A 26,845-nucleotide genomic window follows, 5' to 3' on the forward strand; every position below is an offset into this window, starting at 1 on the left:
CACCACAGGACACCAGCACCTTTCTCTGGGGAGCCTGCACAGCTCGGGCAGACCTGGGCCCAAAGGCTGCAGCCAAGACAGGCCGCTCCCGCCAAACCTGCGACCAGACCCAGCACCAATCCCCCCTCCACAGCATCGGGCTCAGGCCTCAGGCCCCAGCCCACCTCCCCCAGACCAAGCTTCCCACCCAGCTCCGGCCCCGGCCCCCGGCCCAGCTCCGGCCCCCGGCCCAGCTCCAGCCCCGGGCCCCCTGGCCCGCAGGGGAGCGGCCGGGCGGGCTGGGAGCTGGGCGGGCCGGGCCCCTCGCGGGGGGGTACCTCAGAGTCCGCTCGCTCGGAGGCAGCCATGTCTGCGCCGCGCGCCGCCCTCCGGCAGGCGTGACCTCTCCCCTTGACCCGGAAGCAGAAGGGAGCCGAGCCAGGCCCCCCCGCGCGAAGGGAAGAGTCGCCGCCGCCGCCGCCGCCATGCAGGTGAGGGGGGCGCTGGGGGCGGGAACTCGGCGGCCCCCGCCCCCGCCAGGTGCGCGGGTCTCAGGCGAGGGGCTGGTGCCCGCCCCAGGCGGCCGCGAACCCGGAGTCCGTGTGAACTTGTCCGTTGGGGGGCAGCCCAGCCTCGGGGGGCCGTGTGACGGGGGCAGGGTAGGGCGGGGCTGGGGGGCCGTGTGTGACAGGGGCGGGGCTCGGGGGCTCTGAGATGAGGGAATGGCTGGGGGGGTGTGAGACGGGGGGCGTGGCGTGGCTGGGGGGCTGTGTGTGACAGGGGCGGGGCTGGGGGGGTGTGAGACGGGGGCATGGCGTGGCGGGGGGGCTGTGTGTGACGGGTGGGGTGGGGCGGGCCGGGGCTGGGGGGTGTGAGACGGGGGCGTGGCGTGGCTGGGGGCTGTGTGTGACAGGGGTGGGGCGGGGCGGGGCGGGGCTGGGGGGTGTGAGACGGGGGCATGGCGTGGCTGGGGGGCTGTGTGTGACGGGTGGGGTGGGGCAGGCCGGGGCTGGGGGGTGTGAGACGGGGGGCGTGGCGTGGCGGGGGGGCTGTGTGTGACGGGTGGGGTGGGGCGGGCCGGGGCTGGGGGGTGTGAGACGGGGGCGTGGCGTGGCTGGGGGGCTGTGTGTGACAGGGGTGGGGCGGGGCGGGGCAGGGCTGGGGGGTGTGAGACGGGGGCGTGGCATGGCTGGGGGGCTGTGTGTGACAGGGGTGGGGCGGGGCGGGGCTGGGGGGTGTGAGACGGGGGCGTGGCGTGGCTGGGGGGCTGTGTGTGACAGGGGTGGGGCGGGGCTGGGGGGTGTGAGACGGGGGTGTGGCGGGGCTGGGGGGCTGTGTGTGACGGGTGGGGCGGGGCGGGGCTGGGGGGGTGTGAGACGGGGGGCGTGGTGTGGCTGGGGGGCTGTGTGTGATGCGGGGGCCTGCAGCTCCAGAAGGGATCTGATAAATCCAGGAGGGTTTAGAGAAGAGCCATGAAGAAGATTAGCAAACATCTTTCCAGGGATAGCAAACATAGTGTATGGACGGTGACTTAGCCTTGGGCCACTGTGCAAACCATAAAACTTCAAACTACATCCTACCTTATAAAATATTGTAACTGCAGATTAAAAAGAACATACCCTGTTAATCCACTTGCCTTTTCCTTATTTTAGTGCTCGACCATGCAATAGGGCAAATGCTTTGAATCACACACACACGTCGTCAGCTCCCAACAAATGTTCTGGATTTTGAGAGGCCATAGAAAAAGGCCCCCAGGACAAAAACACAGAAAGCCATTTTGACCTAAAATGGCAGTATAAATGACAGCATAATAAATAACGGCGTAGGTCTTCTGCATGTCCTAAACCGCATGGACAGAAGCGATTATATTTTTCGGTTCTTTCTAAGTAAGCAGTCTGCATGGATTAGAAACAGAGAGCTGTAAAGGCACTCCTTAGTGTGTTGTTACAAAGGTTGTCTAAATACGTGGCATACCCATATGTCTTTTTAACAAGAGGAAACTAAGGTGACATATTTGAAATCAAAACAATGGCCGTATCCAGTTGATGCCTTGTAGTGATAGACTCAAGGGTCTATCTATTTAGCTTAATAAAGAGAAAATTAAGGGATGACTGGGTTACAGTCTATAAGAACCTATGTGGAGAACAGATCATAGAATCATAGAATATCAGGGTTGGAAGGGACCTCAGGAGATCATCTAGTCCAACCCCCTGCTCAAAGCAGGACCAATCCCCAATTTTTGCCCCAAATGGCCCCCTCAGGGATTGAACTCACAACCCTGGGTTTAGCAAGCTAATGCAGATGTTTAATAATTGGCCGTTCAGTCTAGCAGCGAAAATTATATCATGATCCAATGTCTGGAAGATGAAGCTAGACAAATTCAGACTGGCTATAAGGTGCAAATTTTTAACAGTGAGAGTAACTAACCACTAGAACAACTTATGAAGGGTTGTGGTGGATTTTTCCATCACTTCAAGTTTTAATTCAAGGTTGGATGTTTTTCTAGAAGGTATTCTCTAGAGATTATTTTGGGGCAGTTCTCTGACCTGTGTTATGCACAAAGTCAGACTAGAAGATCACAATTATCCATTCTGGGCTTAGAATCTATGAAACTACTTTGATCTCTGTATAATTGCAGAGGTACCTGGAACTGGGGCTGTGCTAAAGAGTAGGCTGGGGCTTCCTGTGTCTCCCATTTTCACCATTTTCCAGTTTCCCTCAAATCAATAAGGTTCTGACCCTTAATGCCTAGAACATTCCCTGAAATTTTGGAATTGATTGAATGTGGTGTTCAAGAGATGTAATGTGACAGAGGGAGAAATACTATCAAGTTGAGTGTGAAACCTTCTTGAACATAGCCATTTAAAAAACAGTCTTGTCATGTTGGCATGAACATTGAAGATCCCTGTCAAGGTCTTCACTGAAATCCCTGATCATTTAAAAAAGCAAAAATCTATCACAAAATATGGGATATGTCAAACAGACTGATTTATTTATTTATTATTCCCTTGGGGGCGGGAGGGCATGGCATAGCTCAGCTCAGTGGTTTGAGCATTGGCCTGCTAAACCCAGGGTTGTGAGTTCAATCCTTGAGGGGGCCATTTAGGGATCTGGGGCAAAAATTGGGGATTGGTCTTACTTTGAGCAGAGGGTTGGACTAGATAATCTTCTGAGGTCCCTTCCAACCCTGATATTCTATGATTACTGTACTGCCTAGGAGGTCTAGTTATGGGCCAGGACCCCACTGTGCAAGATGCTGTACTGACACAGAACAAAAAGACAATCCCTGCTGCAAATAGTTTACATTATAAATACAAGACAACAGACATGTGGGGAAGCACAATGAGACAGTGCTGGTCAGTATGCTGGGCAATGGTCTCTGCGCGCCAGCAGCATAAGTGTTGTCTCGTATTTTATAGGCCTTGTGGAAAAGGATAGTTTGAAAAAGGGTAATGAGTTTTACATATGTTTACAGGGAGCTTCTTCAAAAGAACGGCCATACTAGGTTAGACCAAAGGTCCATCTAGCCCGGTATCTTGTCTTCCGACAGTGGCCAATGCCAGATGCCCCAGAGGGAATGAATAGAACAGGTGATCCATCTCCTGTTGCCCATTTCCAACTTCTGGCAAACAGAAGCTAAGTATACCATCCCTGCCCATCCTGGCTAATAGCCATTGATGGACCTGTCCTCCATGAACTTATTTAGTGCTTTTTGAATCTGTTATAGTCTTGGCATTCACAACATCCTCTGGCAAAGAGTTCCACAGATAGGCAAGGTGGGGACAGACCACAAAGGGCCTTGAAAGTGAAGACAAGCAGCTTATGTTTGATGCAATAGAGAAGAGGGAGCCAGGAGAGAGATGCGAAGAGGGGGGTGATATGGTCAAACAATTGGCTACAAAAATAATCTTTGCAGCAGCATTCTGAGTGAATGTGAGCAGGGCAAGATTGCATTTGTCACAGCCAGAGAGAAGGATGCTACTGTAATCGTGATGTGAAATGGTGATAGCCTGGATGAGAATTTGACTTGTGTGGAGGGATACGACGGTCCATCTCTGACAGATGTTAAGCAAAAAGCTGCAAGATTTAGAAAGAGCTTGGATGTGAGGACTAGAGAGTGGTCCGAGTGGAAGATGAGACCCAGGTTTCCAGGCCCAAGTGGCAGGCAGGATGGTGGTGGTTTCCACAGGATGGTCCATAGTGATCAAGAAGAGATAGGGGAGAAAGAGGAAGAGCTCTGTTTTAGCCATGTTGACCTTAAGCTGACCGCTAAACATCCACAAGGAGATATGAGAGAGACAGATTTAGACAAGGATAGAGCAGAGAGGTAGATCTGTGAGTCATCTGCATAGAGATGGTGGTTGAATTTCAGTTTGCAGATGAGATTACCCAAAGATAAGGTGAGAAGAAAAGCGGATCCAAGACAGAGCCCTGTGAAAAATGGCAGAAGTTTGGAGAGCAGATGAGGTCACACTGAAGGTGTGATTAGAGACTTAGAAGGAAAACCAGAAGAGGGCCAAATCATGGAAACCAAGGGAGAACAAGATTTCAAGGAGAAAAGTATGGTTGACTGTATCATAGGCAGTTGTCAGGTCAAGGAGGATGAGGATGGAGACTGATTCTGAGCTTTGACTAGGAAGAGATCGTTAGAGACTTGGTGAGAGTGATTTCAGTGGAGCGCAAGGGGTGGAAGCCAGATCGGAGAGGGTCTAAACAGGAATTGGAGGAGAAGAGCTCAGACAGTGACTGTAGACAGCATGTTCAATGATCTAGGAGATGGGGAAGTAGTTGGAGAGGCAAGTGAGGTTATAGGTGGTTTGTTTTTTTTAAGATGGGAGAGACTAAAGCTTGCTTGTGTTGTGAGAGAAGAAAGAGCCTGAGAATAATGAGAGGTTAAGGAGAAAAGTGAGGGTGAGGGATCAGAGTGGGCAATGAGGGAGATCAGGAGATTGGTTCACTGGAGCAAGTGGAGGGGTTCGAGGAAGAGAGCAGATGAGACACTTCTGTATGTGTGACAGTGCAGAAGGAGAGATGTAGGAGGGGGAGGGTGAAGGGAAAGGCAAGCTGAGGGGAGGGGAAATGTTATGTCGTATTTTGTCATCCAAATCGGTGAGATCCCATGGCAGGAGAAGGGATGTGTTTGAACAGTAGGGCCACGTCTGCACTACAGACCTTCCAGCGGCACAGCTACAGTGCTGCAGCTGTGCCAGTGTAAGAGCTCCTGTGCAGCCACCCTACGCCAGCAGGAGGCCGCTGGCATAGTTAAGCCACCCCCAACAAGCAGTGGGAGAGTGTCTCCTGCCAACGTAGTGTTGTCCACACCGGTGCTTTTGTCAGTAAAACTTAGGTCAGTTGTGGAGTGTTTTTTCATATCCCGACCCACAAAAGTTTTGTCAGCAGAAGTGCTAGTGTAGACAAAGCCTGAGTCACAGACGGTGAAAAGGCAGTTGGCATTGCAGCCATAGGAATCAGTGATGTTGAAGAAGTAGTGTTGTTTAGCTAGGAAGCTGGCAGAACTGAAACGGGTGAGAACAGATTTGTAATGGAGGAAGTCAGCCTGCTTGTCCATAAGAGATGCTCTGCAATGTGAGAGCGGACACAGAGGAAACAGATGTTGGGGGTGAGCCAAGGCTGGGGATTGGCAAGGTAAACCTTGTGATGAGAGAGAGGGTCAAAAGAATCAAGAGTGGAGATGAGAAGGCCAATCAAGAAGGCCAATGGCATTTTGGGATGTATAAGTAGGGGCATAGCGAGCAGATCGAGGGACGTGATCGTTCCCCTCTATTCGACACTGGTGAGGCCTCATCTGGAGTACTGTGTCCAGTTTTGGGCCCCACACTACAAGAAGGATGTGGATAAATTGGAAAGAGTACAGCGAAGGGCAACAAAAATGATTAGGGGTCTAGAGCACATGACTTATGAGGAGAGGCTGAGGGAGCTGGGATTGTTTAGTCTGCAGAAGAGAAGAATGAGGGGGGATTTGATAGCTGCTTTCAACTACCTGAAAGGGGGTTTCAAAGAGGATGGCTCTAGACTGTTCTCAATGGTAGCAGATGACAGAACGAGGAGTAATGGTCTCAAGTTGCAATGGGGGAGGTTTAGATTGGATATTAGGAAAAGCTTTTTCACTAAGAGGGTGGTGAAACACTGGAATGCGTTACCTAGGGAGGTGGTAGAATCTCCTTCCTTAGAGGTTTTTAAGGTCAGGCTTGACAAAGCCCTGGCTAGGATGATTTAACTGGGACTTGGTCCTGCTTTGAGCAGGGGGTTGGACTAGATGACCTTCTGGGGTCCCTTCCAACCCTGATATTCTATGATTCTATTCTATGATTCTATGAGTGAAGCCTGGAATGAATCAACAATCCTAGAAATGGGGGGAGAGGGCTGAGAGCAGAGAAGCGCTGACGGGCTGGAGGCAAACAGAAAAGGCGAGTTCCAGGGCAGGGGCTGATGGGTGGTGCTGTAAGAGGGCAGGTGATGGTGAGAGAGAGGAAATGCAGCAATTAGAAAGAGCAGTGCTTGGTGAAGTCCGAGTCAAGTGAAGGGCCCTTTCGATGAGTGCAAGAGTTGAGCCAGGGCCACAGGTCGAATGAAGGGTAAGAAAATGTGCAGCTGAGAGATTGGATGGGTTATCAACGTGGACATTGAAGTCATTGGGGATGAATGTGGGAGATTGCGAGGAGAGGAAGGAGAGCCAGTCGTCGAGATCTGAGAGGAAGGCTGATGGGGAGGAGCTAAGTGGATGGTAGATGAGAGCAACATGGAGTGGGAGAGGAGAGAAGAGTCAGATGCAGTGCTGTTCAAGGTAGGGGAGGAGGGAGAGGGTGGAAGCTGTAGGAGCAGGAGAGGAGACATCCAACGCTTCCACTACGGTCTGATCCAGGGTGGGAAATGTAAGAAAAGGAGGGGCCTCAGTAAAAGGGCTGCTGCAAAGGCTGGATGAGGCAAAGGGATCCCAGTCTCTGTGAGAACCAGGAGCTGGTAGGAGGGAGATATGAAGAGTTTGTGGATGGCTGTGATCTTTTTAGAAATGGCGTGGTGTTCCAAAGAGATACAGGGAAAGGCATGGGGGTGGAGGAGAATTGGTGTCAGGTTGGGAATAGTGCCACAAGGGGGCAGAGGTGATGGTGGGCATGTGTGTTGCAGGTGGAGCGGGTAGGGATGGAGGGAGGACCAGGGCTGGTGCAAATATCAGCAGAGGTGTGGAGGAGGAGGTGGCAGAGAAGGATGTGGATGTGGGATCTGGATTTGTGGTGGTGGGAGGAGTGGTAGATTGGAATGGGAAGAGGAGTGAGTAGAGCTGGTGGGACCCATACAGGGGTGATGGTAACCAGGATGGGGAGATGGACCCAGTGGGGGGAAGGGTTGAGGATGGAGAAGGATGGTTGCTCTGAAACAGGAAGGGTGTGGTGAGAGCCATGGGTGGATGCCTGTAAAAAGACTGTGTCATGATCTACTTTCCCAATCAGTATTCCCTTCCCATTGTTTGGTTGCTCTCTCCCAACCTCCTTGGCGTATTATTATTCTCTTTGTGGTTTACACTGGTAAATTATTGGGGCAGGGACCTAGTCCAGCTGTGTTTCATAAAGAATTTTGTGCAACTCTGCTACTGTGTAAGTAACATATAGTAGCCAAGATCCTAGGGTACTTTTCGTAAGAGTCCGGGGTTTCACTCAGTTTCCTAGGCTGCAGATACCCACCCATCTGTTAGGTGACATGTTGTGCCCCAGTTGACTGCCACCCTTCATCCCAGAGGATGTCAGTGACATGGCTGTATGTAGGTATGAAACACTTTGAGATGAAAGGCAGTAGTCAACTCTGTTTGTGGGTCTAGGTGTTATATGACCCTAATCACTGCAGAGTCTGAGCACCAGCCGCAAATTAAAAATGGCAGATGAAACATGGGAGCCTCCAGGTTCCATGGAAGCTGGAAATGACGTGGTCAGTGAGAGACCAAAGGCAGAGGGGCAGGGAAAGAGGCTGGTACCTGAGTCTCAGGTGGTACAGGGGTCGGGTCTAGTGGTGCTTAGGAAATGCAGGAAACCAGCTGCTTTGTGAGCTGCATGAGACTGAGTTCCTGGCCGAAGAGAAATGGGACTGTGACAGAAGAAACCACAAGCATTTTATCTCAAGCATGTTTCTCTCCTGGAAGAGTGGTATTGCTAAGGGGGAGTGGGACGATGCATATGAGTTCGTGTCTGGTGACCTCTGTGCATTTCTGGGGCTGAGGAGAGCACTAGGTCTTGTCCTAACCCTTCTCTTTCCCGCTTTCTGCAGAGGGAGGAGAAGCAGCTCGAATTGTCCCTGGAGGCGCTTATTAGCCAGGTGGCTGACCTGAAGAATTCCTTGGTCAGCTTCATCTATAAGCTAGAGAATGAGTATGACCGGCTCACCTGGTAAGAGGGTGTGCATGTTTGCGAGTGTGGGGTGTCATGGCTAATCTGTCCTGTTGTGCAAGATGTGCTCTACATTCTGCTTGCTGGGGTTCACAGAGGCCTGACTGCACACGTGGCCCTTAATTCCAGCTGCTAAATCCCATGAAAAGAATCCCCACCCAAAAAGGTCTTTTCTTAATATTAACTTTTCATGTTAGCAGTTGCAGGTGTTGCCACATGGCGGTCAAGTGATTTTGGAGGGGAGGTGCCCACACACTGGGTTTGGCAGATGATCTTCTGAACAAAGAAGCAGCCACAAGCCTTGTAGAAGTGCAAACTACAGAGGTGCCTGCTCCTTGGGTTGGCTCCTGAGCAAACTGTGCTTTAGGACCAGTCATGAATGGAGTAAGCAGGGACCCTCCCCTGCTCTGTATAGATTCTAAGGCTAGAAGGAACTACTGTGATCATCTAGTCAGACCTCTTGTATAGCACAGGCCAGAACTTCTGGGGAATGTAGGGATAGTTGTGCATGATATTCTCCAGTCTAGAAATGATCTGGTTCTATTATCTGATCTAATGTGGGTGGCTTCCTTGCTTGTTAGTCCAGGGTTGCAACTGATTTCTAAATCTCGGTTTGGGTCTTTGTTCTAGAGTTTTTATGCAGCGCCTATCACCATAGTACTTGAGGGACACACATCTCTCCCTATATGCTGTCATGACTTTTCAGCTGTGAAAATTCAACTTCGGGATTGAAATTTTCAAGATTTGGTCTTTGCCCAGGGATTAACTTCATAGGAGAGTTTGAGCACAATCCTCACTGGTGTTTCTGAGTTCGGGGGGATGAACTCCCCACTTTTCCCACTTCTAAAAATGGCCACATTTTACACATTCCGTTGCCATGGTGATGGACACAGGGTAAGACCCTGGAAAGAATAGAATTACCCTACACAGCTCAGTGCTGCATGTGCTCTGAAATGTGACCTTGTGTTGTGACTGAGTCCTTATGGAAAGGAATGTCCACCCCCAAAGAAAGGAAGGAGCATTTCCAGGACATCAATCATGGGCAGGATAATGGAACAGCTGATAAAGGACTTGATTAATAAAGAATTAAAGGAAAGAAGTGTAACTGATCCCAATGAACATGGGTTTATGGAAAATAGGTCCTGGCAAACTAACTTTTAATATCTCTATTTGATGAGATTGCAAGTTTGGTTGATAAAGGGATGAGTGTTAATATAACATAGATAGACTTCTGGGAGGTGTTTGACTTGGTACTGCACACCGTTTTGCCTGGAAAAAACAAAACAAAACCTAGAAGGATATAAAATTAACATGGCATACATTAAATGGATTAAAAACTGCCTAACTGATAGGTCTCAAAATGTAATTGTAAATCATCATCAAGTGGATGTGTTTCCAGTGGTGTCTCGCAGGGATTAGTTTTTGGCCATATGCTATTTAACATTTGTATCAGTGAGCTGGAGGAAAACACAACATTACTGATAAAGGTTGCATATAACACAAAAATTAGGGGAAGTTGTAAATAATGAAGGGGACAGGTCACTGATTCAGAGTGATTTGGATCTCCTGGTTAAGCTGGGCACAAACAAATAATGTGTGTTTTAATACAGCTAAATGGATACATCTGGAAACGGAATGTAGGCCATACTTACAGGATGGGGGACTCTATCCTGGGAAGCTGTGACTCTGAAAAAAATTTGGATGTCGTGGTGGATAAACATTTGAACATGAGCTCCCAGTACTGTGGCCAAAAGAGCTAATGTTATCCTGGGATGAATAAATAGGGGAATCTCGAATAGGAATAAAAGAGTTTATTTTTCCTCAGTATTTTTCACTGTTGTGACCGCTCCTGGAATACTATGTCTAGTTCTCATGCCCACAATTCAAGAAAGATGTTGATAAATTGGAGAGGGGTCAGAGAAGAGCCACAAGAATGAATAAAGGATTAGAAGACCTGCCTTATAGTAATAGACTAAAATAGATCAATCTATTTATCTTAACAAAGAGAAGGTTAAGGGCTGATTTACAGACTATAAGTACCTACATGGGAAAAAAATATTTAATAATGGGCTCTTCAGTCTAGCTGAGAAAGGTCGAACATGATCCAATGGCTGGAAGTTGAATCTAGCCAAATTCAGACAGGAAATAAGGTGTAAATTTTTGACAGTGAGAGTATTTAATCATTGAAAAAATTTACCAAATGTCTTGGTCAATTCTCTGTCACTGGCAATTTTTAAATCAAGATTGGATATTTATATAGAAGACGTGTTCTAGGAATTATTTTGGGGAAGTTCTCTGGCCTGTGCTATACAGGAGGTCAGACTAGATGATCACAATGGTCCCTTCTGGCCTTGGAATTTGTGAATCTATGAATGACTATGCAAAGGCCTGGTCAGGCCTCCATGCAGCCAGCTTTCTCAGCATTCTCAGATTCTGAGAGTTCACTGAAAGGAAAGATCCAGTTGGATTTTATCCCTGCCTAGAGATGGCCTTCAGATCTGTCTACCCACACCACCAGGAGTCATCCTCCAAAGGGGTTCTAGCAGCGGGGATGTATGAGGACTTGTATGATCTATCCTCAGTTCTGAGCTGCATCCTTGGTTCAGCACTGGCCTGCAACTCCTTGATACCAAGTCTCCGTTAAATCGGGAACTTCAACAGAGCCTTGAGCTCCTTAATCCCAGCCAGGGACAGAATTGCACTGAGATCTGAGAGAGACCAGATCCATCTCATTCTTTCGTTGCTCCTGATTAGGGACACTATATTTTTCTCCCTGACTGCACTGCTTACCCAGGCCATCCCCCGCAGCCCCACCCTACGTGTGGCAGTAAAATTCATAGTTGTTGCTTTGAATCTTTGTCCATGTGGATCTTACTCAAGATGCGCTTGGGCCTCGTGCATGAAACTGTGTGTGTGGCTCCCAAGCATACCTCGAGTGAGACCCACGTGGAGAAGACATCTTAAAAACCCACATTTACTATACTATAAATTGTTTGTTCCACATTTCTTGGGGTATGTCTACAGTATGAAATTATTTCGAAATTATTCTATTCGAATTTTCGGAAGCTATTTTATACATTCCGTCTTCTGTGTCCCCACTAAAGCGCGTGAATTCGATGGAGTGCGTCCACAGTACCAAGGCTAGCATCAAATGTCGGAGCGGTGCACTGTGGGTAGCTATCCCACAGTTCCTGCAGTCCCCGCCTCCCATTGGAATTCTGGGTTAAGCTCCCAGTGCATGATGGGGCAAAAACATTCTTGCAGGTGTTTCTGGGTGTGTGTTGTCAGTCACTCCTCCCTTCATGAAAGCTACAGCAGACAATCATTTCGTGCCTTTTTGGCGTGCAGACGCCATACTGCTTTCAGCAGACAGTGCACCGCTGCTCTCCTGCTATTATGAATTCATCTCTCATTTCCTCTCATCTTCCTAAGTAATCTCTACTATCTACTCTTTCTCTTCCTCATCGAACGCTGCCAACTCTGCTCGGCCATCGTGAACCGAGCAGCACAGCTTCTGCCGCCAACTCTGCTCTCCAGCTATTGCCACGCTTCCGAGCTTCTCCATGTTGTCTGTCCTGGGCTCCCACCTCCGTGAAAGCTACAGAAGACAACCATTTCCTGCCTTTTTCGGCTACTGTGAACTGAGCAGCACAGCTTCCGCCGCCTACTCTGCTCTCCCGCTACTGCCATGCTTCCAAGCTTCTCCATGTTGTCTGTCCTGGGCTCCCATCTCCATGAAAGCTACAGAAGACAACCATTTCCTGCCTTTTTTTGGCTATTGTGAACTGAACAGCACCTCTTCCGCTGCCACTCTGCTCTCCCACGTTTTGCACCCTTTTTCCAGGATTACCTGTGCAGGTGCCATAGCCATGGAGCCTGATCAGCTCTCCGCTGCAGTTATGACCATTGTAAATACTTTGCGCATTATCCAGCAGTTTGTGCAGTACCTGCAAAACTGGGCAAGGAAGCGAGGACAGCGCGATTACGATAGTGATGAGGACATGGACACAGATGTTCCTAGAAGCATGGCATGTGGCACCTGGGAGATCATGGTGGTGTTGGGCCAGGTTCATGCTGTGGAACGCCGATTCTGGGCCCGGGAAACAAGCACAGACTGGTGGGACTGCATAGTGTTGCAGGTATGGGATGATTCCCAGTGGCTGAGAAACTTTCATATGCATAGTGCCACTTTCATGGAACTTTGTGACTTGCTGTCCCCTGCCCTGAAGCACAGAGACACCAAAATGAGAGCAGCCCTCCCAGTTGAGAAGCGAGTGGCCATAGCCCTGTGGAAGCTTCCAACGCCTGACAGCTACTGGTCAGTCGGGAATCAGTTTGGAGTGGGCAGATCTACTGTGGGGGCTGCTGTGCTGCAAGTAGCCAACTCAATCATTGACTAGCTGCTATCAAGGGTAGTGACTCTGGGAAATGTGCAGACCATTGTGGATGGCTTTAATGCACTGGGTTCCCTAACTGCAGTGGGGCAATAGACATAACTCATATCCCTATCTTGGCCCCGGAACACCGGGGCGGCCAGTACATAAACCACAAGGGGTACTTTTCCATGCTGCTGCAAGCACTGGTGGATCACAAGGGACGTTTCACCGACATCAGCGTGGGATGGCTGGGAAAGGTGCATGACGCTCGCATCTTCAGGAATTCTGATCTTTTTGAACAGCTGCAGTGTGTGTGATAGTTGTATTTGTTTCTCTTAAAGTTACCTGCCCCTTGTATATATATGTGTATATATATATATATATATATATATATATATATATATATATATATATATGAAAGGAAATAAAGTCACAATTGTTTAAAAACCGTTCTTTATTATTTGTTGCACAAAACATTGAGAGGAATCAGAAGCTAGATTGGAGGGGGCGGGTATTGGGTTAGGGGGGTGGAGGAGGAGGGAAAGACAAGTCCACAAACCAAATCAAAATGTAGGATATGCCAACTTTCTGCTGCTTGTGCAATCCTCTGGGGTTGACTGTGTGGGTCCCCGTAGCCTCTTCCTCCCCCTCCCCGTGTTCTTGGGCAGCTGGGTGAGGAGGCTATGGAACTTGGGGAGGAGAGAGGGCGGTTATACAGGGGCTGCAGCGGCAGTCTGTGTTGCCTTTCCCGCATTAGATTCACCGTACAGCGGAGCATGTCAGTTTGCTCCCCCATGAGCTTGACCATAGCATCCTGCCTGCTCTCATCGCGCACGTCCCTCCTCTCTTCGTATTCATGTAATGCTTCACGCGACTCCGCAATTGTTTGCCTCCACGCATTCAACTGGGCCCTATAAGTGCAGGAGGAGTGCATGAGCTCAGCAAACATATTGTCCCGAGTTCGTTTTTTCCGCCTTCTAATCTGGACCAACCTCTGGGATGGAATAGATAGGGGCCACATTGAAACATTTGCACCTGCTGCAGGAAGAGAAAAAGGGAGGGTAGTATTTTAAAAGATACATTTTAGAGAACAAAGGGGACACTGTTTCTCCGTGAAACAGGCAATTCGTAGTACACAGCACATGTTCTTTCTGAACAAGGTCTCATTTTGCCTCTTATACTGAAGTGCCTGCCACTTTGAGTGTGCGTAAGCCACCACATGCAGCCAGGCAACAGAATTCAGCTTGCAGGCAGTCATGGTAAGCCCTAGGGACATGCGGTGTTCTGCTTCTTCCGTATTCATTTAAATGCTTTCAAACTGCCGGGCCTCCTTTCCCATAGCAAGCAATGCCTGGTGGGTTTGCCATATAAAAGGAGGGTCTGTGGGCTCTCTGGGATGATTGCTTCACACAACACCCTCCCCTTTCCCCACACACATACCGCATGGCTCTGAGCAGGGATGAGTCCTTTAAACTAAATGCAAACAGCCCAGAGTGGCTGGGTTTCCCTCCATCCCCCACCACGTGGTTCTGATCAGGCTCTCACTCACCAGAAGTGCCTTCTCCAGGGTCATGGTCCGGGAGCCTGCCTTGGGAGTGGGGGGAGGCTATTGTCTCTAGCATTAAGAATAGTTCCTGGCTAGGGGGGGAAAACGGATTCCCCACTTGCCACCTGTGCACTGTCCTCCTCCTCCTCCTTTTCGTCCTCCAAAAACTCATCCTCCTCGCTCCGTACTACTCCCCCCTTGCAGGTGTCCACGGACAGTGGTGGGGTAGTGGTGGCGTCACCCCCCATAATTGCATGCAGCTCACGGTAGAAGTGGCATGTATGGGGCTGTGACCCAGAGCGCCCGTTCTCCTCTCTGGCTTTTTGGTACGCTTGCCTGAGCTCCTTGATTTTTGTATGACACCATTCTATGTCCCTGGAGTAACCTCTTTCCATCATGGCCCTGGAGACTTTAGCGTACATGTTTGCGTTTCTTTTTTTGGAACGTAGTTCTCCCATAACAGATTCGTCTCCCCAACATGCAATGAGATCCAGTACCTCCCGTTCTGACCATGCTGGAGCTCATCTGCAAATCCGGGACTGCATGGTCGCCTGTGATGGTGGACTGTGCTGATGGTCACCTGTGCTGATGGTGACCAAACAGGAATTTCAAAAGTTCCCGGGGCTTTTACTGCCTACCTGGCTAATGCATCGGAGTTCAGAGTGTTGTCCAGAGCGGTCACAAGGGAGCATTCTGGGATAGCTCACAGAGGCCAATATCGTCAAATTGCATCCACGATGCCTGTAACCCGGAACTGCAATCTCGATTTTAGCGTTACTCCACTTGCCAAGGTGGAGTACAGAAATCGGATTAAAAAACCCTTTAAATAAAAAAAAACTGGTTTGGTCGTGTGGACAGAATCAGTTTTATTTTGAAGTAACTCAGCTAATTCTGAAATAAACGGATAGTGTAGATCAGGCCTTGGTCTTGCCAGCTATGCTATCTGTCCCCTGCACAAACATAGCTCTCGCATTTGTTGTTTGACGTTGCTGTGCGTTTGCCAAGAGGTTTTTTATGTCGATCACATAATGACATTCCCCTTCTGAAGGACATTCAGGACAAAATGGCTGAGCTGCTAACTAAACTATGCAGTCTCTCCTTAATGTCAGCTACTACAGGGAAGCATTGGAGAGAGTCATTGTTTATACGCGGCATTGTCAAAGGGGGGAAGAGGATAAGAACCCACAGGCGTTGAGAGGGGCTGGGGCTCAGAGTGAGGAGCAAACCCAGACTCCTTCCCCGCTTCCCTCCTTTACCACCTTCCTGGGCCACTAGTGGGGCCGTCGATGCTCCCAAGAACATGGGCAAGGGGTGGCATCGTAGCTCCCCGCCAAGAAAAGCGCAGGACCCACCAGACTAACATCGGCCATCTTGTCATAGCATGTAATTTAAAACCTACAGGCACCTCCTCCCCCTTTTCCCTTCCAGTGGTGCTGGGAATGGCGCCACCGATGGCATCATATAGGGGGAGGTGGAGTTATTAGTCCCTGCTTTGAGCCTTTAAGGTAGGCTTCTTTCACAAATACTAGAGACCATCCTTCCTCCCCCAGCCTGCTCTGCCCCTGGGTCTGAGGATTTTGCAGAGACGAGCGGATGATGAGCTGAGGCTGAGCTGTGAGAGAGCTCTTTCTGTCTCCTGCATCCATTCCCAGGTCTCATTCATCTCCTTTCCCTTCACAGGCCCTCAGTACTGGACAGCTTTGCACTGCTCTCAGGCCAATTGAACACACTGAACAAAGTGCTGAAGCATGAGAAGACACCCCTAATGCGCAACCAGGTCATCATCCCCCTGGTGCTATCTCCAGACCGTGATGAGGAGATCATGGTAAGAACCTGGTAGCTCTGCTCTGCTGAGAGATGCCCATGGAGTGCTGGAATGTGCTTCAGGCAATAGCACCAACTCACCTACCACCTTCTAATGCTTAACACATGCGTGCGGCCTTTTCACAGAGGGAAGAGGGGGATGAACCATTTGGGGGAGGGGTGGCTCATCCCAGATCTGCTGTGTGGAATTGTTTCACCTGCGAACTTGCACTTTGGTACAGTCTATATTCCTTGCTCCACTTTGTGAAAATGCAGTCACCGTGCAGCCAAGTCCCCTAGAGAGAGCATCTCCTGTACTGACAGGCCTCCCCACTGGCTGCCCAGGAACTTTGCCTCAGCCATGCTCTCTCCAGAAGAAGTCTGCATCTTGCATCGTGTCCTTAGCTAACTGACCAACAGGGAAGTACATTCCACAGTCCAAGACATGCAACTAAGAACTCCCAGGCCCCCCAATATTGAAATGTGGGGGCTGTTAGCACAAGCATCCCAGCTAAATGCTTGTGGCTGTCATGGCAGGCATTGCCTTAGGAAAGAAGAGGGATCTCGTGTAGTCCCTAGAATGTTTGAATACTATGAGGACAGGCGTAGCATAAGAACCTAGTTAAATAGGACCCAAACCATTTAATGCTTTGTAGATCAAAATCCCTCAACAGCAAATTGTTAGCCAGAGCTCTAGCTTCCTAGCCTGTGTTCTTTGCTCCAGTTGTGTGACTGCTCTGCTGGAGGATTGGGCTCTGAGCATGGATTTCTGATTGTTCCAGCGACAGACAGAAGGGCGTGTGCCAGTCTTCAGCCATGAGGTGGTGCCGGACCACCTCCGTACCAAGCCCGACCCTGAGGTGGAGGAGCAGGAGAAGCAGCTGATCACAGATGCAACTCGAATCAGCTCTGATGTGGCACAGGTAGGGGAGGAACAGCTAGATGCTGCACCCACTTTCAACCCAGAGAACAGGCGCAGGCTCCCCATTTCTCTGTCTCGCTCCTGAGTTGCTACACCCTGCCATTCTGTCTTTGTTGCAATTTGCTTTTCTTCTAGGCCCTTCTCCCTTTCCCCTTCTGTGATTTCTGCAGCTGCCCCAGACCATTGGGCTCCACCTCCTCCTAAAGTGCTTCCCATTCTGTAGGAATTGCTGTTTGATCAGCAGAGATAAAGAGTACACAGTCATTCACATGGCTGTTCCCTGCCAACCTTTTATTGGACCCAGGCCCTGTAAATGCCTGCATTCAGTCACACAGCCGCTGGGAAAGGTTTTATACACTCACCTTGCTGTCCTGTACCATGCTGGAGATGTCCTTGCATTTTCTCATTATTTTAACTTTGCAGAAACAGATCCAGAGCCTGAACAAAATGTGCTCAAATCTGCTGGAGAAAATCAGCAAGGAGGAGCGAGAGTCTGAGAGTGGAGGTATGACATTGGGGTGGAGATGTGGTACAGAGTCCTTGGGGAAGGCTTGAGAGGCCAAGTAGAACAGAAACCATAGGGCCTGAGGAGAGCAGAAGGGCCTTATGGGAGAAGAGTTCAGGATGGGTGGTGGGAGAAGAGGCTGAGCCAGGAGAGCCATTTTTTAGAAAGGAATCCAGACTGTTTGAGATGGATTTCCTGTGTGTCAGGTATTAGGTATTCTGTGCTGTAGGGAAATCTAATTGATCCAAACTAGCATCATTCAGGTGAGTTCTGATCCCATCAGGAACGTCATTCTGGCCATCACTGCAACTTCACTTTGCATCCCTCTAGGTGACCCTAAATGCTGCTCTTGGAGTTTGCCAACATGGTATCTTAATCAGCATAAATTAGTTAGAATGACCATGCAAATACAGGAGAAAACAAGAAACTCCTTAGCCATGTTCTGAATGAGTCGAGACTATGCCAGCTGGTAGCCTTGCCCTAGGGTCGTTCATGCCCTATGGTTAAAGATGTGTTTCAAGACATGCAACAGTCTGCTCTGTTTCACTTTGAGTGACAGTGTTGAGCAGCCTTGCATTTTATCTCCAGCTATGCTTCTGTCTGCATAGACAGTCTCGGCACCACTCCAGGCAGGCTGCTATTTCTTGTTTTTTCCTTGCTGATGCTGTGAGAGGTGCTGTCCAAGATCCAAAATATAGGTTTTGTCTGCCTCAGAGGGCTTACCATCTAACCAAGGCAGATGTGTAGCAGCGATCTGACTCCAGCAGCCCACCTACAGCACAGCAGCCCACACCCTGGTCTTCCCTGGCCTTGATTAGTACTTGCAGGGTGACCTCAACCCCCTCCCTCTCCCCCCCCGCCCCAAAGCACCTCAAAACTGTCTGGTCTGAACTGCCCAGCCCTCTCCAGGGACAAGTTTGTTGCTCCTCTAAAGAGACAAAATTGCAGTTCGCTACTTTAACCAGAGTTAAGTCACTTCAATTCAAACACAGCACTAGGTTGGTTTAGATAAAAGGGAATCAAAAATATTAGCACAAAGAGACAGCACAACCCAACCATCTCATTTCCTTCCAAATGCAGCATTGGGATGGATATGGACCTTCTCCGGATTTTGTGGATCTGTAATAGCTTTGATAAGTGCTTTTATTCTCTTAGGATAGTCAATCAGTTTAGTAAGTTTAGTTTGTTAGCCAGTAGTTTATAGTAAATAGTATTAATTCATAGATACTAAGGTCAGAAGGGACCATTCTGATCATCTAGTCTGACCTCCTGCACAACGTAGGCCACAGAATCTCACCCACCCACTCCTATGAATTAATCTAGGTTTTAGTATCTAATGATAGTACTGGTGTCTATGGTGGGGCCGAAGACTAAGAAGCATGGCTTTGAAAGATGGTTCCGTTGTCTTCCCAGCTTCAGATACCAGGGGCTTCAAATGCCTAGAGAAAAGACCTCATTCTTCGTGTTATGCTGTCTGTTGCACATTTACTCCCCATGTCCTGCAGGAGAGAGAGAAGATTTCAAGCCCTCTTATTACAAGAAGTTTTGACTGTTACCCCTTTGGGATCAGGAGTATCAAAATCATCTGAGGGAAAGAACAGGTGGTCTGAATTAGCCCCAGGAATTTCCGGAGTGAGGAAGTTGATTACGCCAAAGGCATTAACCTCTGCACAGAGCTCTAGTTCCAAGGCAACCAAGCATTCAGTAGCTAAACCTTCAGACCCTGTTGCAAGAAAGGTACAGCCCTCTACTGAGACCATTCAGGATAGAGGACTTAAACCCCCTGACATCATGTTGGACCTGAGGACATCAGTTCAAGCAAACAGAAAGCCAAGATGAAACATATCTTGGAGCTGGAAAAGATTTCCCATTTCAGGTTATTCATCAGATTCCTTGGCTTGTGAATTCAGTGTGGGTCCAAAGTTAGCTAAGGAACCCCAGCCTAAAAACATAATAGCCAATTGTAGGGTTTTCTTGGCCTGCAGACAAAGTTTTGTTTAATAGTTATAAAGGCTTGTTCCTCCTCCTGAGACTAATGCAAAGTATCCAAAGAATCCAAAGTATCCATCAAAATCGAGGACTTCATCTCTTCCGGTTCTTTCTATCATGCTTTAGTCCTAAGTGGAGCACAGGATCTGGTCCAAGAGGTGAATATAGCTGGGCGGCTTGGTAATAGTGACCATGATAGAATTAAATTTAACATCCCTGTGGTGGGGAAAACATCTCAGCAGCCCAACACTGTAGCATTTAATTTAAGAAAGGGGGACAACACAAAAATGGGGAAGTTAGTTAAACAGAAATTAAAAGGTACAGTGCTAAAAGTGAAATCCCTGCAAGCTGCATGGAAACTTTTTAAAGACATCATAATAGAGGCTCAACTTAAATGTATACCCCAAATTAAAACAACTAGTAAGAGAACAAAAAAAGTGCCACTGTGGCTAAACAACAAAGTAAAAGGATGATAAGACCATTGCAGAGAAACTAAATTAATTCTTTGCATCGGTCTTCACAAAGATCATTTGACTTCTTGGCTCCACCTCCGAAGACACCTACATGGTCTCCAAGAAAGACAAATTTAATCTGTATCTCTGCTGCAGATTCTGACCTCAGTGTCTTTGTCATGCTGTGTGGAGTGGCTCACAACCTAAGTTCCCTGTAAGCGGTGCAGCCATGCAGCAGGTTATTTAGGGAGGTGCAGATCCCCCAGCCCAACCCCTCCAGAGCGGCTGGAGAAAGGAGCCCTTCACCCGGCCCAGGCCCACTGGAAGTGCCGTGGCTGGGGAGAGGTGCCCCTCCCCTGGTCCAGTCCTGCCCCGCCAGAGTGGCTGTGGACAGGAGTCCCTCCCCCGGCACAGTCCAGCCCCTTCCCCAGCCCAGCCCCACCTTGCTGGAACTTCCTTGGAGAGGAGCCCCTCCCACGGCTTGGCCCAGCCCTTCCGGAGCTGCCACGGCTGGGGAGAGAAGCCCCTCCCACAGGCTGGCCCAGTGCTGCCATGGAGAGGAGTCCTTCCCACGGTCCGGCCCAGGCCTGCTGGAACTGCTGCGGCAGGGGAGGGGTGCACCTTCCCTACTCCAGCCCAGTCCCGCCGGAGCTGCCACGGCTGGGGAGAGGTGCCCTTCACCCAACCCAGTCCAGCCCCGCTGGAGCTGCTGCGGCGGGGAGAGGCACCCCTCTCCCCCATCCCAGGTGCTGCTGTGGGGAGAGAGCTGGGGGGAGTCCTCTCTGTTCGCCATAGTCCCGAGGCAGCCTGCACCCTAAACCCCTCATCCCCAGTCCCACCCCAGAGCCCGCACCCCCCACACCCCATTCTTTTGCCCAGCCCTGAGCCACCTCCCACACTCCAATCCCCTCATCCCCGGCCCCACGCCAGAGCCCATGGCCCCTGCTGGAACCCTCACCCACCACGCACCGGAACCCTGTGCCCCAGCCTTGAGCCCCCTCCCACACACTGAATCCCTTGGCCCCACCTCGCCACAAGAATTTTGTTATGGGCACCAATATGGGAGGTGATGTGTCACACGTCACCTCCATATTGGTGCACATAACAAAATTCATTCCTCACGTGGGTGGGAAAAATTAGAGGGAACACTGCTCACAGCCATGAGTGCCTACTGCTTACCTCAGGGCAGACTATCAAAGAGAAGGCAGGCATCCCAAACTGGTGAAGCCTGTCTGAACTTCTTCCCTGAGCAGGGTCTGTCAGAGGATTGTAGCATGTGTGCTGTGGTTTAGCAGGTATGTACCCAAGTAGAAACAAATGTTGGCTTCACTCAGCTGCATTCTGTGTTTTAGCTCTGGTATAATTTCCACTGATCTAAGAAATCAAAGCTCTTAGGATAACCAGTTCCCAGATGGCAGCACCTTTGTTGTCTGGTTTCCTCTTAACACTGCGAATTTCAATAACCTTTGTAGTTTCTTAAAGACAATATATAAAATTGACTAAATTGGCTAGCCTTTTTAATAAAGAGCTAGACATGCCCCAGGTCACTCAGCATATCCCATGAGTGGGAATATGCAGAGTTCATCTTGAAGAACTCCAGTTACAAGTGAGTAACCTTCATTTCTACAAGAGCTCAAGCAGCATCAGCTGCATTCCTTAGGTAAGTCCATCAGTGACATTTGCAGGGCTGCAACCTGGACATGTGAAAATATGTTCCCGAGTCGTATTATTTTCCAAGCATCAAGGGAAGATGCCAGATCTGGACGAGTTGTATTGCAGTTCTTGTTCAGATAGACTCTGAAACCCTCCTCCTCGCTGCACTGCACCTGAAGTGGAATGGACATGAGCAATCACTTAAAGAATAAAAATAAAACAGTTACTCACCTGTTCTGTAACTGTTGTTCTTTGAGCTGTATTGACACATCTATTCCATGACCCACCCTCCTCCCCTCTATCTTAGACTCCAACTTCCTGTTTCCAGTAAGAAGGAACTGAGGGAAGGTCAGGGCAGCTCTGCCCCTTTATACCATTGGCTAACAACATAAGCATGCAGATAGTGCATGCGCTCCTTGATGGGTACTGGTATGGGGGAAAGAGCTCTGGCTTTGATGCGCTTGAACACACATGCTCACCTTGAAGGGGAATGGACATGTGCAACACATCTTGAAGGCAGCAGTTACTGAACAGGCAAATAACCATTTTGTATGCTTAAGGGGTCTCAGTTCTAAAGTTCTGTGCTCTGTCTGTACAGGAAACCTCCTGTTTTTAAAAACAGATCTTAGGTATTTCTGGTATCCGTGGTCAACATGGACTAGCATGGCCCTGTTACCTGAAACCATGTATGTTCAGTTCTTGAAAGTAGGATTGATTTTCCAACAGTCTGGGAAGGCTGGGGCATCTTATTCCATTGCTACCTGCCAGTCCACAGCATGGCATCTCGGAGAAAGGGGCCTTCATGGAGCCTCATGGATGTATCGTAGATGTCCCATAGTGTCTGAGCACCTCACGGTCTTTAGTGAACTTACCATCATGCAACCCAGTGAGGCAGGGCAGGGCTTTGGTCCCCGTTTTACAGATTGGGAACTGAGGCACAGAGACTGACTTGCGCGAGGTCACACAAGGAGTCCTTGAGGGGCAATTGAGCCCCGGTCTCCTGAGTGCCGCTAGCATGCTGGCCCATCCTTATTCTATTTCATCTACTGGTATCCACACCAAGTTCATTGTTACAGATGCAGGACAGTAGTGAGCCCAGGTTGCCTCCTGGGAACTGTCCGATGGACTTGGCTGTTGAAATACTCCAGAAATCTTCTCTTTCCCTGCAGGTTTACGGCAGAACAAGCAGACTTTCAACCCTGCTGATACCAATGCACTGGTGGCAGCTGTGGCGTTTGGAAAAGGGCTGTCGAACCGGAGGCCTCCAGGCTCAGGGGGACCTGTCCAAGCAAGTCAGCCAGGTGCCGGTGCCATCATAGCAGGGGCTTCAGGCATCCAGCAGGTCCAGATGTCAGGTTCTTCCAGCCAACAGCAGCCAATGCTTGGAGGAGTGCAGATGTCACAGGCAGGCCAGCCAGGTAAATAAGAAGAATGCCTAAGAGTGCTTGGTGTATGGGGGGGAAGAGAGGGACATCAAGGCCAGCAGTCTACCCCAAGCACCACACTCACCGTGCTGCCAGGGAGAGCTGGCTCAGAGAGCAGAGGGATATGCAGTATGGAGCTGGGGAGACCTGGCTTTGAGAGAGACCTCTCATGGAGTTGTGGGGGACACCAGGGTGTAGCTGAGTAGACTGCGGTATCTTGGGGATCTAGGTTAACCCACAATATAATCCAAACTGCCATAAAACAACAACTCAGCTGGAGTCAACAAAGGGACACAAATGGTGAAATGAACCCATATTCTCCTAGTACAAGGGAAATCTAGACATGAGGTTTCACCTCAGTGCAGCTGAGCTTATCCCCACACCTCAGCACAAGCCACACTAATCTCTGTGAATCCTTAATGTGGGTAGCCCACTCCTGGCCCACGTTCATCCTCTCTGCTGGAAATGAGCAAGAATCCTGTTTTAATAAAGACATTTCCCAGCATGTTGCAACCAGGCATGTCAGAATGCACAGCATCCTGTTGGGGACCATGCATGCAGTCTGCAGGCTGGTGTCTTCTGTCTCTATTTGCCCCCTAGCAGAGAATGAGTGCCCTGGGGGTGTGGCCCTACCCCCCTTCCCCCACCCTCTGCACCTTCCTAACTCCCACCTCAGAGAACTTAAGCTCTCTCAGTGATGGATTTGTTTTTACTTGAAAAGTCTGTGATCTGTTGTGAGGTTTTGGGGACCATCAAGACGGGTATGGGGTTCTGTCTCCACCTGCCCTGTAACCTTGAGGTCCTTAATGCTGTGCAGCTACCGTTCAGACGGCTGACATCAGTGGATTTCAGAGAAAAGCCAGAGATTCAGAGATGAACTAGTCAGGGAATCCAGCACGAACAAGTTACACAGAAAATAAACATAAAGACGCAAACTCAAGATTTACATTTCCATGTTGGATAAAATCCCTCTGCTAATAGAAGCTGCCTGTTGACTCTGATCAGTTTCCCGGTGTGCGCCTTGCTGTGGGTGGAATCTGGCATTCACTGACAGCTTCCTGCCTAGAGGTGTCCCTCAGTTTCTGGATGAAAGCCTCCTTTTTAAAGGGGTCCCCACAAAACTATGATGACAAGTGGTTATTCAGATTGGGGAAATTCCATCTTGAGGTGATAGCTGGGGATGTCTCAGTGTCTCCCTATTAACTCTCATCATTATCTGTTCCTGGGCTGGACAATGGATGATTACATGGAGCCACTTGCCTTAGGAGGTGCCCCTCCCTGCTGTGAGGTGGAGTTGAAGTTGTAGGACAGGTTATTAGCACAGTTTTCTATATATAAAAATACTTAGATTCATAACCAGTCTGTACACCTATTTCATTATGGCCATCACATTCAGAACATGATAAACTGTGATACAAGACCTTACTCAATATACTTTGCATGCTGTATTCTTGTTCTGTAAATCAGTGGCTCACTCCCATTCTCTCCGGGGGGTGACTGGACCTCGATTGTCATATCGGTTACTAGCCAGAAATGCTGAAATCAGCGGTAAGGCACTCCACGGGCATGACTCTGAGCAATAGAATGTGAGTGCTGTGGATGCTCAAAGCAGAAGGAAGTTACGTAGATAGAGACTCTGGCTAAGTTTGGTGTTAGGATCCAGGCCCATGAATTTGCAATGCATAAGTGTCCTCCAGAAACTCAGCTTTATTCAAAATATACATTTCTAGATCTTACAGTTGTGAAGGAATCTTTTGAAATATAACCCAGCATAACCAGTGCAGTGGTGTCTGCAAACATCCTGAAACAATGGCCCAGAGAGGTAGAATGGCCTCATTTATCTCAGTGGAGTGATAATTATGAACCATGACAATGTAAATGTCAGCATTGTTAACGATTTCATGGTTGTTCCTGTTAGCAGAAACCTCCAGTTAATGTGTTTCTCTAAATGCTCCCACTCCTAGGGTGTGGGAAGCCCAGCTGCCAATACCTCCACTTCCCCGCACAGCTTCTGCAATGAAATGACAATGTAGTGTCAATACAGAATTCTGTAGCACACAACACTGAGTTTAGGGCAGCCCTGAAACAACTGAATTAAATATCATAAGGAAAGCTGAGCTGATTGAATTACTCATGCTCCTATTTAATTCACTAAAAATCTCAGATTTCTAGATTATTCTTGAAGCTGCCACAGAATCCAGGGGTGGTGGGTATGACATTTGGGGAAGGAGGTGTTAATTGAGGGTAATGTGGATCTAACTCTGCCTACTGGTGAGTTCCTGGATGTGCAATGCTAGTCTTGATGGAAAACACCTTTGAGCAGCAGCCTTAACTCTAAATTAACATTGAGGAAAACAGTGTTTAGTGTTAGTCATTAATGCTCTGAGATCTTTGTGAAATGGAAAGTGCTATAGCAGAGCAAATTATAATGTATGGCTTGGCCAAAATAATGACCAATGATAGCAAATCTTCCTGCCTACAAACGTGTGATGGAGGGTGTAACCAGGAAGAAGAGGGGAAGGATTTATTTAGGATGGGACAGAAGCTGGAACTGGATGACAGGAGAGGATCATCTGATAATTGCCCTGTTCTGTTCATTCCCTCTGAAGTACCTGGCATTGGCCGCTGTTGGAAGAGAGCATACTGAACTAGATAGACTATTGGTCTGACCTGGTGTAGCCGTTCTTATGTTCTAACCATCCTGCCCTGGAGCCTGGGGTTGGGACTGGATGGTTCCCAATAGGGCTGTTTCTGCACTAATGTTTTGGTGGTGCTCTCCTGCACAGACCCTTTCTCTTACCAACTGACAGCACAACTCCTTTTTCTTCTCTAGGTAAGATACCCAGTGGCATAAAAACCAACATTAAATCTGCCTCAATGCATCCATACCAGAGATGAGCAGGGAGGAGCCTCGTCCTGGCTGACCACACAACACCAGCATTGTTCCTGCCAATTGCCACTCCAGGATTTCCTTCCATGCCTGTCAAATCCCCTCAAGCCTCCACTCATAATCCCCAACAGGGAGATTTCTGGGTGGGCTCTCCCATCCTGTGAGCTCCAGGCTGTCTCCTCCCTCTGGTTTTATTCAATGCTGGAGGGTTTGTACAGAGCTGCTGGTGGCCACGTGCTTGGGGTAGGAGCTCCCCAGACAAGGGAAAGCCTGTCTCCCGCCTGGTCTGGCCTGGAGGGGTCCATACACTTCATTCATCCGAATGCAGAACCTGAACAGCTTCAGAGAAAACTCTTCTCCTGGCTTTTGTGTAAGGAGGTCCATGAAGGTTGCACTGCCTCCTCCCTTTCCCCTGCCTCCTTGTTGAATAAAGACTATGTACTATGCCAAGTGTAACCACTGCTGTCTATGTGTCAGGTTCCAAGGAGCCTCACAGCCTGATTTTCATTTCCCTTTGGGAATGGCTGTAGAATAGCTCTGCCTGTAAACATGGCATGGAGCTGGCTATTTATATGGCATCTTGTTCTCTACTGAATGCTGATACGGATGTAGAATCCAGGAGTTGCTGTTGGGTTTCACCTGGACACAGCATTCCCTGCCATGAGCAGAAGAATTTTTGTTTACTGTAAAACTCACAATAGCTATTCCCCAGGCACCAGTCCTGGAATGAAAAAAATCCATCCAAGAGGAAAATGAGTAACCCTGTACCACCCTTCGAGATTCCATGTTGTGAGGGTCATAGCAGAGGGAGCTGCAGGAACAGAAGCACAGATCCTCTGTTTCTTATCTATGCTTCTCTAATGCCTCTACTTGCCCTGATCCCGTCCCATCTCCTGATCTCCCTCGCACC

General features: G+C 49.1%; 2 protein-coding genes across 18 annotated transcripts in view; one reads left to right on the forward strand and one right to left on the reverse strand.

The window, feature by feature from the left end:
* The window catches only part of SZT2 (SZT2 subunit of KICSTOR complex), a 71,422-nt gene extending 70,956 nt beyond the window's left edge, over window positions 1-466 (reverse strand). For 12 of the 14 annotated variants that reach the window (XM_043491428.1, XM_043491429.1, XM_043491426.1 and 9 more), the window contains exon 1: window positions 318-465. In XM_043491428.1, coding sequence (XP_043347363.1) covers window positions 318-347 — 30 coding nt within the window. In that variant the 5' untranslated portion in view covers window positions 348-465. Of the gene's footprint in view, window positions 1-317 lie in introns of all 14 variants that reach the window. The other 2 variants (XR_006273950.1, XR_006273951.1) reach the window with 1 other exon arrangement.
* Window positions 375-26,381, forward strand: MED8 (mediator complex subunit 8). 4 transcript variants are annotated; one of them, XM_038412001.2, is made up of 7 exons: window positions 375-470; window positions 8,257-8,375; window positions 15,978-16,122; window positions 16,883-17,023; window positions 17,446-17,527; window positions 22,791-23,039; window positions 25,879-26,381. In XM_038412001.2, exons 1-7 carry the CDS (start codon window positions 465-467, stop codon window positions 25,941-25,943), a joined length of 807 nt encoding a protein of 268 aa, XP_038267929.1. In that variant the 5' UTR covers window positions 375-464; the 3' UTR covers window positions 25,944-26,381. The 4 variants fall into 4 exon arrangements, with proteins under 4 accessions (XP_038267929.1, XP_043347369.1, XP_043347367.1 ...); XM_043491432.1 differs by lacking the exon at window positions 375-470 and adding an exon at window positions 3,783-3,912; XM_043491433.1 differs by lacking the exon at window positions 375-470 and adding an exon at window positions 4,120-4,539.
* Window positions 26,382-26,845: the final 464 nt, after the last annotated feature.

This window comes from Dermochelys coriacea, chromosome 8 (assembly GCF_009764565.3).
Source record: "Dermochelys coriacea isolate rDerCor1 chromosome 8, rDerCor1.pri.v4, whole genome shotgun sequence".
Classification (NCBI taxonomy): domain Eukaryota; kingdom Metazoa; phylum Chordata; order Testudines; family Dermochelyidae; genus Dermochelys; species Dermochelys coriacea.